Source organism: Nicotiana sylvestris, chromosome 6, assembly GCF_000393655.2.
Source record: "Nicotiana sylvestris chromosome 6, ASM39365v2, whole genome shotgun sequence".
NCBI classification, from domain to species: domain Eukaryota; kingdom Viridiplantae; phylum Streptophyta; class Magnoliopsida; order Solanales; family Solanaceae; genus Nicotiana; species Nicotiana sylvestris.
Genome location: NC_091062.1, coordinates 210,738,546 through 210,756,785, shown reverse-complemented (window position 1 = coordinate 210,756,785; position 18,240 = coordinate 210,738,546). Strand labels below are relative to the sequence as shown.

The 18,240-nt window shown below is 36.3% G+C and overlaps 1 protein-coding gene across 1 annotated transcript; it reads left to right on the top strand.

Annotated features, from left to right (window-relative positions):
• The first annotated feature begins 985 nt into the window (after positions 1-985).
• LOC104211871 (RING-H2 finger protein ATL7-like) lies at positions 986-5,770 on the top strand. Its single transcript, XM_009761011.2, has 3 exons — positions 986-1,565; positions 1,672-1,754; positions 4,900-5,770. Exons 1-3 carry the CDS (start codon positions 1,299-1,301, stop codon positions 5,300-5,302), a joined length of 753 nt encoding a protein of 250 aa, XP_009759313.1. The 5' UTR covers positions 986-1,298; the 3' UTR covers positions 5,303-5,770.
• Positions 5,771-18,240: the final 12,470 nt, after the last annotated feature.

Sequence of the window (18,240 nt, the reverse complement as noted above, 5' to 3'; positions counted from 1 at the left end):
TTGGGTCCGCCACTGAGTCTGAATGGTGAAGTGTAGAAGCATTTATAGATAATATAACTAATTATTTCAAACAGTCTTACTCAAAGACAATACGTAGTTTATAATGCCAAATATTCTCATATGATGCTCAATATACATTTCTTGAAAGATAGATAATGGAAATAGCACAAGTGTTGTGAGTAGGAAAAAATCTGAAAATTTTGTTTGAAAAACTCATTTTCGAATTTTTTTTAATAACTTGCAAAATTTTATGGACAAACACATTTTAAAAAAGAAATTATGGACAAATAGGGCCCAAGTATCCTTATTTTTTAGTTTCGTTTCATGTTCGGTACATGCTTTAGACCCAACTAATTTGGATTCGCACGGGAGAATCTCACCTACGGGTAAATCAATAAGTTGCGCCTTTATTTTCAAAACTCAAACTCAAAATATGTAGTTAAAAATAAAAATATATTTATAATCCCAGTGCAACTTTTGGCGGTTTAAGACCCTTCGGCACTGCCCAGTTAGTTTGGAGGGCGGTCATCCATACGGATGACCTGAGATCGATTCTCCCCTCACTGCCTTCTGGATTGAGCTTGTCACACAGGTGTGTGGTTTGCAGGCTATTACATAGGGAGAGGTTTATCCAGTACACACAAAGTGTTCATTCGAAGGGCAGAGGCTATGACAAAGGTCGTAGCGGCCGCGGGTTTCATCTCTTACAAAATTAAAAAAAAACTTTTGGTGGTTATGATTACTTTTTTTTGTTTCCCACCCGGTATTCAATACCCGCATTTGAACCCGATTATATATGGATTCGCGCCGTGTAAAGCCCCATTCGGGAAAAGCACTCCCTACCAAAGAATTTTCCATACTCAAAACTCGAACCCGACACCTCTAGTTAATATTACTTCAATGCGACCACCAAACTAAATTTAAGGAGGAAAAAACCTTATTTTTATCATGTATATAGGGCCCATCCAGTCAGCAGAAGCTAGCTAAGAAGTAGTCTTGTTCCAAAATCCAGATTTTATTGCATTTAATTAGGAAATGAGTTTTTACCTTTTCTGTTTAACTGCTCAAATCTTCTAATACTATCCAATTGTTCAAACCATCACGTCCCCCTCCATTACTATATATATTACCTGCTAACTTTTTCTATTTCTCATCCAATCTTTTTCTTGTTTAAAATTAGCTATTTTCTTGGTTCTAAAAACTGCATTTTGATTCCATTTTTCCATCTGGGTGTTCCTAAATTCTCATTTAAGTGTGAAATTTAATCACATTTGACAACTATTGCAGCATTTTCAGTGATGTCTGTTGCTGGAAAAGGGTACCCAGATCTACAAGAAAACAGTGGAATTACTAGTAATAATGCATCTTCTAATTGTTGTTCTGAAGCTTTAGCTCAATTAAAGATTTATCAAGCTTTCATCTTTTCAATCCCTATTTTCTTTGTTTTTATATTATTATTATTATTCTACTTATTTTATCTTCGTCGTCGGAGAGTTGATTGGTCCTCTCTACGAATGAGGACTTCCACATTGGACACTGCTACTGAACCTGATGAACTGTCACAGGTATGTAAAGGAGCAATTTGTTTTGAGGAAATTTTGATTTTGCTTATTATTTGTTATTAAATCTTATTATTTTTAGTCTTTGTTGATTCTGGTTGTATTTTACCAGTGTGAATTGGGATTGAAGAAGGAGGTGAGGGAAATGCTGCCTATTATTGTGTTCAAGCAAAGTTTCTCTGTCAATGACACTCAGTAAGTTTCTGCCTGCCTGAATTTTTTGTATGTAAATTAAGTAGGAATTGATCCCTATTCCTCTTGGTAATTAACTCAATCTTCAACCAAGTGCACCATTCAACCATTCTTGGAGAATGGGGGTTGACGGTTAATATTATACCAATTTTAGAAAATATGTACATAAAACATTTAATTTTGCGGAAAGACCACGGGTCAAGTGCACCATATTTTTGGGGGTATTATTACTTTTAGCCCGCGCCAGAAATTATTTACATTCAATAGCCGAAAAATATATAAAATTTGTATGTAACATACAAAGTGTATATATATACTATACATTTTTTCGGTATTATTTTGAGAGCGGTTATATAGTGTCATTTTCCCTATTTTTGCCTATAAATCCGCCCCTGTTCCAACCAGCAGATCTAAAATTTAAGGCAAAATACATAAGTACCCACCTGACCTATGGCCCAAATCCCCCTTACACACTTTCTGTGTACGATAATAATATTACACACGCAACCTTTCTAAAGTGTAGCTAGTACACATCACTTTTTTCTTGACCAGTTTTTCAAAATATGTGTAAGGTCACGCGCCAATAAGGTCGTGACACGTGTCCTAACTCAAGAAAAAAAAAAGAAAATACTAAATTTACACCAATTGATAATATTTAAAAGAAAACAAGCAAAAAAGAAACAAAGCCCCCTCCCCCACGTTTCTCATCTTCTTCTGAACCCCATACCCATCGACCTCTTCCTCTAAACTCCAACAGCCATGGCAAATCCCCACCAGAACAAAATATTAACATGAATCAAGAACCTATCCATATAATTGAAGCACCCAAACTTATCAAATTTTGAAATTTCTATTTACCGAAATTAAAATCAAAATCTGCAACCGTACATTCAAAATCTGCAACCAAAATCAAAGTCAAACTTATTTTATCCCTTTATTCCGGTCACACGCTCCTCTCATTATAAAAGGAAAAAGAAAAAAAGGAAAAGAAAAAACTTGAAAATGACTAGTTTACCGGCAAGCTTCTCGAGTAGAGAAAACGATCGAAGTAATTAACGGCGAGATACGCCGTTAGTGGCTGGAAATAATAGTGGCATTGTACCTGCGCCACAAAGTTCTTTCACCGGAGTATATTTTAGCAAACAAAAGAAATAAAAATATAACATGCGTCGTAAAGTTCTTTCACCGGAGTTTATTGTGTTATCCAATGAGATTGAGTGAACAGTACCTTGAGAAAAGAAAATGGAGGCTAGAAAGACATTTTTCGGTAAAAAGAAAAAAGATAAAAAGAAAAGAATAATGTAGACCATCAGATCGACTTTATTAAATCTGAGCCGTTGGAATAAAGCTGCAGATGGGCATGTTGACAAAACATGTATAGATCTGACGCGCTCACTTTTATTTGTTAAACACGCGCGCCTCATCTGACAAAAGTAATGTGTCTTAGACACACTTTAGAAAGATTGCGTGTGTAAAATAATTTTTGTTTGCAGAAAGTGTGTAAGGGGGATTTAGGTCATAGGTCAGGTGACAACTTATGTATTTTGCCAAAATTTAAAGTAATGCGTTCAGAGGGATGCAGTTTATCGTCTAAACAGAATTTTATGTCTATTTGTAAAATTCTTTTACATTGCTTATGTATACATGGTCCAAGCCAACAGTAGTAGGTTCAATTGAACCTGATGTGAGATGGCTAAATAGGACTCTGCCCCCTCCCCACACAAAAGTATGTAATCAAATATGCAATGTTGTTTGATTTTTCTGTACAAAATGCAGCAAATTTAGATGTAAAACTTAGCCTTCAATTGTGAAGATTAGGAAAATAGGCTTTTTTTCTTTCAGTCATGGGAGGGAGGGAGTCGTTATGCGACTTGTTTTGGTGCAGTAGTGGAGTTCAATATAGGCGATGGTACACTTACAAATAAGTCAATGGTTTGTCATAAAGCTTCTAACGGACTATTCTGAGAAATAACATACTATTATATATATAGCCGGTTGAGAATTACAAATTATAACATACTCATACTGTACAAGTTGATAGTGCAACAAGTGGGTAGGTAGGATAAAGGCAGATCATGGTATATACCGTGTAAAATCAAATAAAGTCGGAATCTGGAATTCTAGTAGATGCCAAATGAAATCACTACATCTTACATCTCCCAAATCAGTGAGCGCCTTCCCTAATTGTCTGAGTGAAAGCAACTATTCAAATTCTGTCATAGGATTGAACTACTAATGTTACAACATTTGCTCAATCTAAATATCTTACAGTTCTTTAGTCTGTAAAAAAGTTACAAGTTCATGTACATGCATTTGGAGTAATTTTGGTAGCAATATTAGATACATCTGCAGATGTGAAAATACAGAATGTAATCTTGAGATATAAATGAAACTTCACACTTTCTTGATAGATGAAAACATGCCATATGTATCCAAACACAATTTCAAAGATATACTAGTAAACTTCTCCAACTTCTGGAGCTATTGTTATTCTTACACTGATTTAGATGACCAGCTGCAGAGTCACTTGCCTGCTTTGAAGGTGTATTTGGAAAGAAAGTACCATAAAGAATTATGCTAGCAAAAATATATCCCATCTTATTGATTTCAGTAAACTTTGCTGAACTGGCAGCAGATTTGTCATGTTCTGAAAATGTGCCTCTTGATGTTATACACCACAAACAATGATATGTGGATCGTCTGATGGCTGAGAACTTGTGAAAATCTTTTAGTAGTCCTCACATACAATCACTGCTGGATCTAAAACAATTTCGTTAAAAACAGTCAATCTGTCATCATAGAAAAATGGGACCGCATTCCATAAAACGTACTATCATGAATAGCCTTCGATATTTGCTGAGTTTTGGTTCTAGACATTTGCTTGTTCTACCTTAATGTTCTTGTACTTGCAGCTAATTTCATTTTTGGTCTTAAAACCAAGATGTTCCCTCAACTTTAGTTATTCCGATTGTGGTTTCTGTAGCAATTGTTGCTGGGAAATGAAACACCATTTGCTTTTTTATTATGAATAGTCAATTACATGTTGGAGAGATTACAAAATAGCTGTTTATTTTTTAACTATGAAGAAGTTTCATAACTCAATATTTAAACATTGTTTTCTGATGAAGTTTGATCTTTGCTGGGACAGATGTTCAGTGTGCTTAGGCGATTACGAAGCAGAGGATAAGCTTCAACAGATACCTGCTTGTGGTCACACATTTCACATGGATTGCATTGACCACTGGCTAGTCACTCATAACACCTGCCCCCTTTGCCGCCGATCCATCCTTGCTCCAACTAAAGCTAATACTGAAGAAACACCTGATAGGAGAGCAGAAACAACTGAGACAAATTCAACTGAACAAGATGCTGATGAAACATCTCATCAAAGAAACTCTGACTGTTCTGAGGGACCTCAAGTAGGCCAATCAAATCCAAAGCCAGAAACCAGAGAAGAAACAGAAGAAAGATCGTCTAATGAAGAAGAAGGCGATAGTCATAATGTTGACAATGTCATGGACTCAAGAAAAGAAAGTAATGACGCTTTGTAGGAGATATCTGATTCAGTTTGATGTTTGTAAGTTAGGGAATATAAAATAGTAGCCACACGCTGAATAGAGGTTATGCAGCTTGATGCATTAGGAGACAATAGGGACGAGACGGTGCAGGATATATATGACAGCATAAGTTTGCCCCTTTTGTTAGGATTCAAAGAATAGTCCAGTTTGTTTTAGGTCTCACAATTCATTACCATGCTCCTCAAGATTCAACATTTATCAGGAAATGAGAGGCAAACAGCTCCATACATATCTCCCTAAGAGGTTTGCATCATATTACTGTCTGGGACAAGAAGCTGAAGCATGCAAAAGTCATCTTCACTGCAAGCCTATGGAATATGAAATATCTGCAGATTTGTACCATGTAACATTCCTGAGTGATAATTGAAGCCTCTTTTTTCCTTTCTTTATTTTATTTATGTATTTTCAAGAAGAAATTGCCTTACCAGATGATGTATCCTCGTAACACTGTGTTGTGCATCACCGTTTATATTTCTCTGCCACTCTTGTAGTAGCCTAGAAGGGGTGGCAGATGGGTGGGTTGGGTCGGATATGAGCCGGACGAAAATGAGCGGGTAGGAAATGGGTAATTCAAAAAACGGACAAATTATCCGACCCGACCCGTATTTGAGACGGATAAAAAACGGGTTATCCAGCGGATAATATGGATATCCATGTTTTCTTGAATATGATCACTTAAGGGAGAATTCCTAGTCTCCCAAACTTGAGGAACCCTCAATTTGAAGCTTTACAAATGTAAAAGTTAAATACATTAGTTATCCATTTGGTTAACCATTTTTTAAGTGGATAATATGGTTCTTATTCATATTCGACCCCGTTTGTAAAAAGTTCATTATCCAACCCATTTTTAATGAATAATATGAGTGGATAACTATTTTCTTTTAACCATTTTGCCATTTCTATCTGGTAGTATCAACTCGCCATTTATAATATTACGAGCTCTGGATATTTGAGCTATATCCGTAATCAGTTTCAAGTTGGCAGAAACTTATTAAGTATGAGGTTGCAGTAATACAAATAGTTGAAATATGATGAATCCTACACGCATTACATGAAATGAAACGAAACGGATTGAAGTAGATCATAATGAACTCACTGTCAATATCAACTAATTTAGAATTAATACAGACCTGATTGGTCTGATATGTTATCTTGAGAAGAGTTTGTATAGGTCAAAATCTGAACAAAAGAATTCTGCTTAAGGAAGAACGACCAAGAGTCAACTAAGCCGAGCTCACGTATAGGAAGCAATATACCGTCGAGTGATTCAGTTACGGTCGAGGTCGAGCACTCAATTCGGCCTGAACGGCCAGTTCAACACTTAGATATTTTAGAGGAATATTCTACGGGATATTCCAAGAATTTAGGTACCCCGGTTAAGGACTGCTGGGTAAGGAAAGTGTTTGGTATAAATATTATGAGAGAGTGTGACATAAAAGAGGCTGAAAAAAACATACACAGGAACCTATGTATCTCTCTAGAGGGGAAGATGTTCCCTGATCCTAGGCTCCCTACAGAAAAGAAAAAAGAACTTAGAATCTTGATATTCACCTGTAATTCAACTTCATCAAATGTGCGGAGGTCGGTCTTTTCGAGCATGGTGACTCTTTCCGTTTATGAATTCTTCATTATTATTTGATGTTTATTGGAGCAATCATCCTTTTCTTACGTTATGAAGTTCAATCGTAACGATAATCAAATTTTATATTCAGTTATTTTTGTTTATCTTTATCCTCTATCTCAGATCTAGAACGAATTATCTCTGGCTAGGATTTGCCCCAAATCTTCTTATTTAATTAGTTTAACAAAAAAGGTCTAATACTTTTTAGTCAAACAATTTGGCGTCGTCTGTGAGGATTTTCTAGCCAAAATTTTAGTTTCCTCTAGATCTAAAGTCAGTCGGAGTTCTATTTCCCGGTTGTCGTAGCCTCGCATTCTCGTTAGAAATACCAACTTGAGAAATTTGTAGGCAAGCTCTTGAAATAACCGAACCAACCAAGGTAAGATCTTTGCATGAAATCGAAATTATGTTTAATATCTATACGTAAGCCACGTCTTGCTGTAGTGATGGGTTTGGTACGTCGTGAGTATGAGTTGTCAAAGTAGGATTATGGCCACTACGCACTGAGCACGTCTGCAATCCTATTGCTATATTAACGTTAGATACTAACCTATAGTTTATGCACACTGCCCTCTCTCTCTTTAGGAAGGGACGATAGCCTATTGTGTAATTCTGTGAAATAACAAGCTTGTCATGCCCGTATGTTTGCCGTATAACTTATGTTTCCCTTATTTTTATGCACCTGAGACTGGATTGGACCGGGACTCGAACTCGAGATCCCAATGGGCAAAGTAAGTCATCAGCCTATAAGATGCCCAGACTCGACTAACAGCGAAGCTAAGCGCGAGGCTGAGATCAAATCTAAAGCCAGCATTCGAGTACGGGGTAAAACGAGTCGTTCTACAGTGCCCCTCTCCCCTCGCCAGCCAATCTGGTCAAGGTAACAAACGATTTGGTTTGGGTTTAACTCATTATTTTTCTTCTAGATTGGGATAGGAACATGAGCATTCTCCCAGATACACGAACAAGGAACAAACGCCATCAAAACAACACACCAAGAAAACGTTCCGCGCCATATCATCCTGCAAGCAACGGTCGAGTAAAGTCCCCATCCAACAAGTTGGTGCTTAACGCCATAAAGGGAAAAGCCTGCATAGACTGGGACTGGGTCACCGGCCTGGAAAACATACGAATCTCTACAACATGCAGACAGAACACAAGTGCGTGAAACTCACCCACGCGCTCGCCAAAGCAACTGTGCGCCGATACAACTAGCTAAAATTTGATCTCGTCCATACATTAAGACATCCTAAAGCTTGAGCAAGACATTCATCACCCTGCCTATCGACTACTTCTCTAGACCAAGCGATGAAGGGACTAGATAGATCGCGACTCCTCAAATGCATGTACGGATCGAACAGAAACATGTAATATTCTCCAATGAGTAAAACAAGCAGTATGGCATTCTTACACAACACACAATCACGGCAACGCAAAGGAAATATACATTTGATCTCACTTGAAGTATTTTCTAAGTCTACATTCGACCTCGCTCGAATCGACTTACATTCAACCTTGCTCGAATCAACCTTGATCGAATCAATTTATATTCGACCCCGCTCGAATTAACAAGTTACATTCGACCTTGCTCGAATTCATTGAGTTAAATTCGACCTCGCTCGAATTAACAAGTTAAAATTCGACCTTGCTCGAATTCATTAAGAGTTAAATTCGACCTCGAATTAACAAGTTCAATTCGACTCGCTCGAATTAACAAGATAATCGACCTCGCCCGAATTAACAAGTCAAATTCGACCTCGCTTGAATTAACAAGTCAAATTTGACCTCGCTCGAATTAACAAGATAAATTCAACCTCGCTCAAATTAACAAGTCAAATTCGACCTCGCTCGAATTAACAAGTCAAATTCGACCTCGCTCGAATTAACAAGATAAATTCGACCTTGCTCGAATTAACAAATTAAATTCGACCTCGCTCGAATTAGCAAATCAAATTCGACCTCGCTCGAATTAGTAGGTCAAATCTGACCCCGCTCGAGTTAATAAGTCAAGCACGACTTCGCCAGAATTAACAAGTCAAAGTCGACCTCGCTCGAGTTAACTACCAAAAGTCAGGAACTTATTGCGAGAAGATACAAGAAATTCGAAAAGAAAAGAGAAGGAAAGGCCGAAGGCATACAATCAAGGACGAATCGACCATTTCATTTAAAGGAAAAATAACGTCTTAAAAAGGGCCAAAAGGGTCCCCCACCCAACCAACTAAGTAAAAAAACACTAAATACAGGAGGAAAAATTAAGTACAAAAGCTTCATTTAGCATTATCCCCATCCATGTCGTCATCTCTCTCCCCGCTTGGTTCAGCGACCTCACCCCACCATCACCCTCTCCATAAGAATGTTCAACCTCAAAGGTAAGCCCGCCCTCAGCCCCAGTCACTCCATTAGCCACTATCTTTCGCCTCTTTAAAGGTGCCTCCTCGTCTTCGTCCTCTAACAATTCGTCCACCAAATGAACTGCAGGGGCCGGAATCCCCGCCAGGGGAGCAGCATTTGAGCGTCCAAGCCCGTGCGAAGCTATAGTCTGCGAAACAGCAGCGGCCTGAGCAGGCTCACTTGCAGCCACGACGAGTACAGGCTCGACATAGATACCCAACTGGCAAAAAGCAGGCGTAGGAGCCCTCGCTCTCCTTGAGGCCCTCCAACCTATAAACAAAGAGATAAGAAGATAGAAATGATGGTATAAAGTCAGTGATTAATACCAAAGGTGACTCACCGACCGCAGGTCTACGCCCAAACCTCTTATTGAAGTGCGACCACTTGCGAATCCCCGAAGTGTGGGGTAAAACCCGAATTACCCAGTCGTGAATGTCAGCAACTGGTAACGGAGGCTCCCATTCAGCTGCAAAGGTAGAAAGAGAATGATCGGATTACTATAAAATAATCCGGTCATCTTAGAAGGGAAACACTTACCAGCAAAGTTCCACTCTTCGGGGAATCCGCTGGGGTTCGATACCACGTGCGTCGTCTTCACGTAGAAGAAAATTTCCCAAAAACGACGATTAGTTTTATCGTCCATCTTCACCACCAACCCCTTGGTCCCCTGATGGCGCATATGAATCATCGTGCCCCTGTGAAAACTTGGGGCGAAGAGGTGAAGCACATGGCATAGAGAAATACCACGGCTGGACAGCTCCGCGTATTTGATAAGCATGGGGAAAAGCTTGTATATGTACGGAGAGATCTGAGCCGGGCATACATTGTAAAAATGGCAAAAATCCTCTGCCAAGAAGGGAAGGGGAAGCGTGTAGTCGACGACATATGGGTACGCGTAAAATGCGCAGTACCCCGAGCGATGTACTTGTAGTACGTCACTACCAGCGGGAATGATTTCAACATAGGCCGAGATTTGCCACTTAGTCCTAAATGCAGCAATCGTTGGCGCATCTATCATAGAAATGATAGGTTCAGGTTCATCCTCAGATAGGTTTTTGAAGCCTGACCTAGCCTTCCCGGAGCGTGGGATTATCTCGTCCACAATGGGAAAGTTTTCATCTTCTACCATGGCTGCCCCTTTATCGTGAGGAGATGCATTCACAGCCAACGTCATAGGGTCAGATGAAACACTGAAACCATTTTTTCTGATTGTGTGAGAAAGAAATACAAAGATGAATGAGACTACAGTAGTAAAAAATACTTAAGGGGGAAAGAAAGCACAAAAGCCGGAAACTCGAAGAAGAAAAGAACTCGGGCTTCAAAGGCTCTAAAAATACAACAATTCAAATCAGGAATATCTATCCCTATTTATAAGAATATACGCACCTCAATCGAGAAAGCCCAAACGTCGCCTTATTAATTTTGAAATGGAAGAAGCGAGGGAAACGATGTAACGTATGGGGAACGTTCGCCATAATGACACTTGATGAAACTGTCATTTCAAACTGATGTAACAGTCAGATGCGGCTCTTGAAGTGTCACGTCGCTATCTCTCCCAAAAAGGGGAATCACTCTTCGTCCAATGTGCTTAGATTTCTCAAAAAGTGCAACTGGCGAAGTCCGCCCATCGGGCTGACCCAAAGGCAACTCCGATGGACGGAGGGACTAACTATATAGGTCAAAATATGAACAAAAGAATTATGCTTAAGGAAGAACGACTAAGGGTCAACCAAGCCGAGGTCACGTATAAGAAGCAATATACCGTCGAGTGATTCAGTTACGGTCGAGGTCGAGCACTCAATTCAGTCTGAACGGCCAGTTCAACACTTAGATATTTTAGAGGAATATTTTATGGGATATTCCAAGAATTTAGATACTCCGGTTAAGGACCGCTAGGTAAGAAAAATGTTTGGTATAAATATCATGAGAGAGTGTGACATAAGGGGGGCTGGAAAAACATACACTGGAACCTATGTATCTCTCTAGAGGGGAAGATGTTCCCTGATCCCAGGCTCCCCGCCGAAGAAAGAAAAAAGAGCTTAGAATCTCAATATTCACCTGAAATTCAACTTCATCAAATGTACGGAGGTCGGTCTTATTCGAGCATGGTGACTCTTTCCGTTTATGAATTCTTCATTATTATTTGATGTTATTGGAGCAATCATCCTTTTCTTACGTTTTGAAATTCAATCGCAACGATAATCAAATTTAATATTCAGTTATTCTTACAACAAACAACAACAACCCAGTATAATCCCACTTAGTGGGGTCTGGGGAGGGTGGTGTGTACGCAGACCTTACCCCTACCCTGGGGTAGAGAGGCTGTTTCCAAATAGACCCTCGGCATCCTTCCCTCCAAGAACTTCCCACGTTGCTCTTGGGGAGACTCGAACTCACAACCTCTTGGTTGGAAGTGGAGGTTGCTTACCATTCAGTTATTCTTGTTTATCTTTATTTCAGATCTAGATTATCTCTGGCTAGGATTTGCTCCAAATCTTCTTATTTAATTAGTTTAACAAAAAAGGTCTAATACTTTTTAGTCAAACAAAGCTCATCTTAAGTCTTGACAGTTCTATATCTGCTTGCACTGGAAAGTCATGACTTGCTGTGTACAAATTCTATCAATTTTTGAAACCAACCACTTCATAACAAATCTTGCGAATTCACGTTGACTTCTACTTAGATGCAAATCTTGAAAATTCCAACAAAATTAGTGTTCTGTTATGAAATATAACTCAAAGTAGCAATATGGAACAAGGAAATAAAAGCAATTTAGTAAAACATGAACAAGAAATGGAGATAGAGAGAAGGAAGAGATTTTTTTTCTTTAATTGTGTGTATTTTCCTATTTATTACAAAGCCTTTATATAGGCAAGAAAAGTGAAGAAAATATGTCATGGAATATGTCATTGAATATGTCATTAAACATTTGACATGAAGATCATGGAGGAAGAGTAGACATCCACCATAATATAATATTTATCATAACACTCCCCCTTGGATGTCCATAAATAATGTGCCTCATTAAAACCTTATTAGGAAAAAACCCTATGGGAAAAAAATTCTAATGAAGGAAAATGAGTACACATATACGCCTTTTTGTTGGCTCGTTAAAAACCTTACAAGGAAAATCCGGTGGAACAAAACCTTGTAAGGAAAAAAGAGTACACCGCATATTAACTCCCCCTGATGAGAGCATCAGTTCACATCCTTCAGCCTTCGCATCCCTATCTTGTACACCAGTTTCTTGAAGGTTGACGTCAGTAGAGATTTGGTGAACAAATCAACCATATTATCACTTCAACGAATCTGTTGCACATTGATATCACCATTCTTTTGAAGATCATGTGTGAAAAATAACTTTGGTAAAATGTGCTTTGTCTTATCTCCTTTTATGAATCATCCCTTCAATTGGGCTATGCATGCTGCATTGTCTTCATACAAAATTATGGGTAGTTTGTCACACTTCAAACCACATTTGTCTCGGATAATATATATTATAGACCTCAACCAAATACATTCTCGACTTGCTTCATGAATAGAAATTATCTCAGCATGATTAGAAATTATCTCAGCATGACAGTGCCTCCACATGTAAACACATAGCATGTTTGAGATCAAGCCTTGTGTGTGTCAGATAAATACTCTACATCGGCATAACCAACAAGATCGGGATTGCAATCATTGCCATAAAATAAGCCCACATTGGTAGTCCCTTTTAGATAACACAATATGTGTTTGATTTCACTCCAATGTCTCCTTGTAGGAGCAGAGCTATATCTTGTTAAGACATTAACTGAAAATGTTATGTCACGCCTTTTAGTGTTAGCAAGATACATTAGTGCATCAATTGCACTAAGATATGGTACTTCAGGACCAACAAGTTCTTCATTATTTTCATGAGGTCGGAATGGATCTTTATTTATATCGAGTGATCTCACAACCATCGTGGTACTAAATGGATGTGCTTTATCCATATAAAATCGCTTTAAAATCTTTTCAGTGTATGCTGATTTATTGATAAAAAGTTCATCTTTCATATACTCAATTTATAGACCAAGACAAAATTTTGTCTTTCCAAGATCTTTCATTTCAAATTCTTTCTTTTAACAGTTTACTGCTTTAGGAAGCTGCCTGGGAGTTGTAATGATATTTGAATCAATATACACAAAGATTATAACAAATTCAAATCCAGATCTTTTTATAAAGATACAAGGACAAATTGAATCATTTTTGTACCCTTATTTCAATAGGTACTCACACATGCGATTATACCACATGCGCCTTGATTGTTTCAATCCGTATAAGAATTTTTGAAGCTTTATTTAATAGATTTCTTGGAAACATTAATATGCTTCAGAACAATTTGAATCCTTCAATGATTTCTATTATACGCATATCAAGTTTTCATGTATTGCTAGATTAAAACTTGAAATAATTATATCCACCATAAGAGAACATGTCTCTATATAATCAATGTGAGGATATTTACTAATTTTCTTGTGTCACAAGTCATCTTTATGTCTATCGAAATGAACTTTTTGCACAAGAACACATTTATACCTCCATTGGCTTTATACTTTCAGGTGTTGGTACTATCCGCCCAACTTTACATTTTTTCAAGTGAAGTCAATTTTCATTGCGTATTTTTCATTTGGCCAATCATTTATCTGTCCAAATTTCATGACAGATTTGAGCTCAAGATCCTCGTCAATATTAATAATATTGAGCGCTACATTATGTTAACAATATCGTCGACAATCATTTTATATCGGTTCAATTATTACACAATAAAGACATAACTTATTGAGATCTCTTTATCTCATTATTTTCAGGTACCTGAGCCTCTCACATGAGGTCTTACGAAGTGTTATGTCGTGGTGCTCTTCTAGAGCACTTGCCTCCTTATTATGACCATTTTTCCCCTCTCCTTCTTCAAGGAGTTTTATCTTTGGAACCGATTGGTCTGTTACGCTTCATGTGTGCCATAGACTCTGTCCTTCATGGACTTTATTCTATTTGGAGCATTAACGGCTGAAATATGACATTTAGCTTTGGGTCAGCAAATGCGTCTGGCAATAATTTATAAATTAATTATCACTTGAACTTCAAGTTCATATTTTTTTGTACGAGGATCTATATGTATTTATAATAATTCATTTCATGTATCACTTTCTCAGCTATCCATTTTCTCCCCCTAATGTTGGGATCACCAACACATTTCTCAACCTTCTTTGGGAACCCATATTTGTGCATTGTGGTGGCATAATTAAATCATATAGCACATTCATATTTCTATATAGAAATTATTTGGTTCATGACCCTGAACCGATTGTGATAGGGAGAAATTTTCATAAGTTGGCTAGATGCGTACAAGTGCTGATGTATATTAAATAATACATCTCATACCAAATTTCATTTTTGGGAGTTTTGTTCTCATAACCAATGATTTAACTATAATTGGAGGCATACAATTTTCGCTAAATCAACTTGGATTTAAACCAGTATTATCAAGATAAATCATCATAATTTATATTCTGGAATTGTGCTCTAATAATTTGAGCAAGCAATCTTGCATAAACCAAACTGCAAGTTGATAACAAATGCACATGTGACCATAAAATAGATGCATCTATTAAAATCATATAATAGTTAACGGTCCACATGGCAGGTGACTAGGCCCATATATATATATATATATATATATATCACCTTTTATTCCTTCCAGAAATCAAGGGATTCAATCCCAACTTGTAACTGATATATCATGAGAATAAGCAGCACACGAGAATTCTTGAAGAATATTCTATTCTTCAATATCAATATATGTCAATGTAATTCTTAATTAATTTTTCGCATCATAATTGAACCGAGATAGTCAACCGGTCATGCCAATTAATATTTGTTTTAGTAAACCTCTAGTTTACTTGTGGCATATGATTCCAGCATCATGCTTATATTTATGTAGTACAAATTGAAAGAAGATCGGGTAACCTTTCATATTTACCCGGTATGATTATAGAAATATGAAGATATTCAATCTTCTTTTCATTTATGGTCTCAATATGCCAATCACTTTGACTTATATATTTGAAACTCAAAAAGTTTCTTTTGAGACTTTATAATATCAATGTCATGAATAAGTTTATTCATCCGGGTAGTAACAAATTAGTTTTTCCAAAGTTCTTAACAACTTTCGTACTACAAGATCTTTTATCGTACCATTCATATGGTAAATGTCTCCTTCACGGATAAAATTATATCATAATAAATTGTCATGGTCAAAATCATCATAAATAATATCATTTTTTGCTTTAACTTTGCCTTTAATAACTTTTATAAGGCATGACAAAATAATATTTGGCGTATCACATGTACGCGACCAATGACATATTCATGTAACCATACAATAATATTTATTCTCTTTATTTTACTCAAACCTCCCTTAGAGGTGAGTTGTGTGGTATTTATATAATCATGAATTGTATGTCTTTATTCATTGCTTTTATCACATATTGCCACATTCAACTTTAGGAATGGGTTTACATTCTCAATGCTTATCACAAGTTACATTCTCTTCAAGGAATGGATCATAATCAGCGATGTGCTTTATTATTTTCATACCAATTTGATGGTAAACATTGCCTTCACATTTTGAAGGACTATTTTGAGAACCCTTATTGTTCTCCTTTTATAATCATAGTGATGATTATTATTATTTTGATATTTGGAACGCCCACGTTCATTGTTCAACCACTTGTCTTCATTGAAACTTATTATGCACTGCTATCACATTCACTTCAAAAATGGAGCAAATCAAGTGGGACAATTTTCATGCCTTTTCATGAAAAATATATTATTTTTCTTTAGTCATCATTATATCATCAATATGGTACATTGGGACTCAAACTCAATGTCTTACCAATATAAAGGCATGTTCGGCCATAATAAATTGGGACTCAAACCCAACTCTTATCATTATGGAGCATCAGGACTTGATCCCGATGTCTTACCCTCAATCAATGGCATAATAGGCTAAACAATATTGAGATTCATTCTCAAGCCTTAATTTCAATCACATGCCAAGAAAGTTATACACAACTAATTTGCAACTTAGCAAATCAAATTTGCTTTCTTAAATAAGTGTACAAATCTCAAATCAGCGTAAAGCTTTATTAATTATTTGTAGCATCTATATGAAATACAACCGTTTGTAGTCAGAATATTTCTTCTAAATTCTATTAGAGTTTAAAAGGATCATAAAATCATTGTCATAATATTTATTGAGTCTCTCTAAAAAATATTGTTGTTTTCGGGGTATAACCTACCTATTGGATTTGATTTAACGCCATGACTTTCCTTCACTCAATTCAACCAAGCAATTAGTGAATAAATTTATCAAAAGTACACCTAACACATATATAGTACTAATACATAAATTCAACATTTATATTACCTGAAAAGTGACATTATAGGTAACAACTTACCAGTTGTAGATTGTGCATCATTCATATAAAATACTCAAAAATGGTAAGTCAGTAGAAAGCATCAAGTAGGTCATGGATACTCAAAAATACCTCTTCTAGTAGTCATACTAATCATTGTTTGCTTTCAAATGATACGACCATAAATTATGAAGTATACTTTCTCAATAGCTTGTTTGTTTTCCAAATATCAAAGAAGTAATTAATCAACCTAGATAAAGATGTGAAGTATTTCTTGTTTTCTTTAAGATGATTTATGCTTTTAATCAGTATGACCAATTTTATTTTATTTTTTATTCCTTTTTTTGGTACTATATGCAAGTGTAAAAATCCAAAAGGAAAAAAATATTCATCCAAGTAAAAGAAAATGATTAAAGCGGCAGGACAGATTGAAGATAGTTAACACATAAATATGCATAAGACAATTTATATAAAATATCCTTGGTTACCATGACATGCATCATATCAACAATTAACTGCTACTATGATTTTCACATATAGAACTTCGAAAATTTTATTCCATTCATGTGATATAAAAGATGTAATATTAATATGTGCTTATGCAATACAAGTGTAGTACGAAGTTGTGTGCATATGAGATTTTAAAGGAATTACAAGTATAAGATAATCATACCTTCTTGCATTTCATTACTTACCATATGTAGTTTCTCTTTACATTTAATCATGTGATGATATGTATGGCTTCTAATTGTAATCTTTCCGGATGTAGGAAAAATTTTGTAGATATATATATACAATTGGTTAGAGACTCGTGCTGATAACGTGTTATGAAATATAACTCAAAGTAGCAATATGAAACAAGGAAATAAAAGCAATTTAGTAAAACATGAACAAGAAATGGAGATAGAGAGAAGGAAGAGATTTTTTTCTTTAATTGTGTGTATTTTCCTATCTATTACAAGGCATTTATATAGGCATGCAAAGTGAAGAAAATATGTCATAAAATATGTCATTGAATATGCCATTAAGCATTTGACATGAAGATCATGAAGGAAGAATAAACATCCACCATATGATATTTATCATAACAGATTCCTTGATTTGTTAAGGTTTACATAATGTAACTTCTTTTGACTTGGCTTCTACTTATAGCTAGTAGAGTTTCAGTACCTTAAAAGTGCTATAATTACCTTATATTATCGTACTGTGTAATAAACAAGTTCAAGTATTTTGGTAAAACATTTTTACAAAGGGAAAAGGGTCATTTTTGCCACTAAGCAGTAAACACTAGTATAATATTACTACTAAACTATACCCTCCATTAGAAGTTGATTAAACAATTTTCTGTAATGTAGGACAACAACAATAACAACAACGTGGGTCTGGAGAAGATAGTATGTACGCGGACCTTATCCCTGTCTAGAGGTTATTTTCGATAGATCCTCGGCATAGGA

What these genes read in the sequence shown, in the direction of transcription:
- LOC104211871 (XM_009761011.2), top strand. Translation starts at nt 1,299, where the DNA reads ATGTCTGTTGCTGGAAAAGGGTACCCAGATCTACAAGAAAACAGTGGA. An exon ending in AACCTGATGAACTGTCACAG is followed by an intron (nt 1,566 to 1,671) that starts GTATGTAAAGGA and finishes GTATTTTACCAG; the next exon opens with TGTGAATTGGGATTGAAGAA. An exon ending in TTCTCTGTCAATGACACTCA is followed by an intron (nt 1,755 to 4,899) that starts GTAAGTTTCTGC and finishes TTGCTGGGACAG; the next exon opens with ATGTTCAGTGTGCTTAGGCG.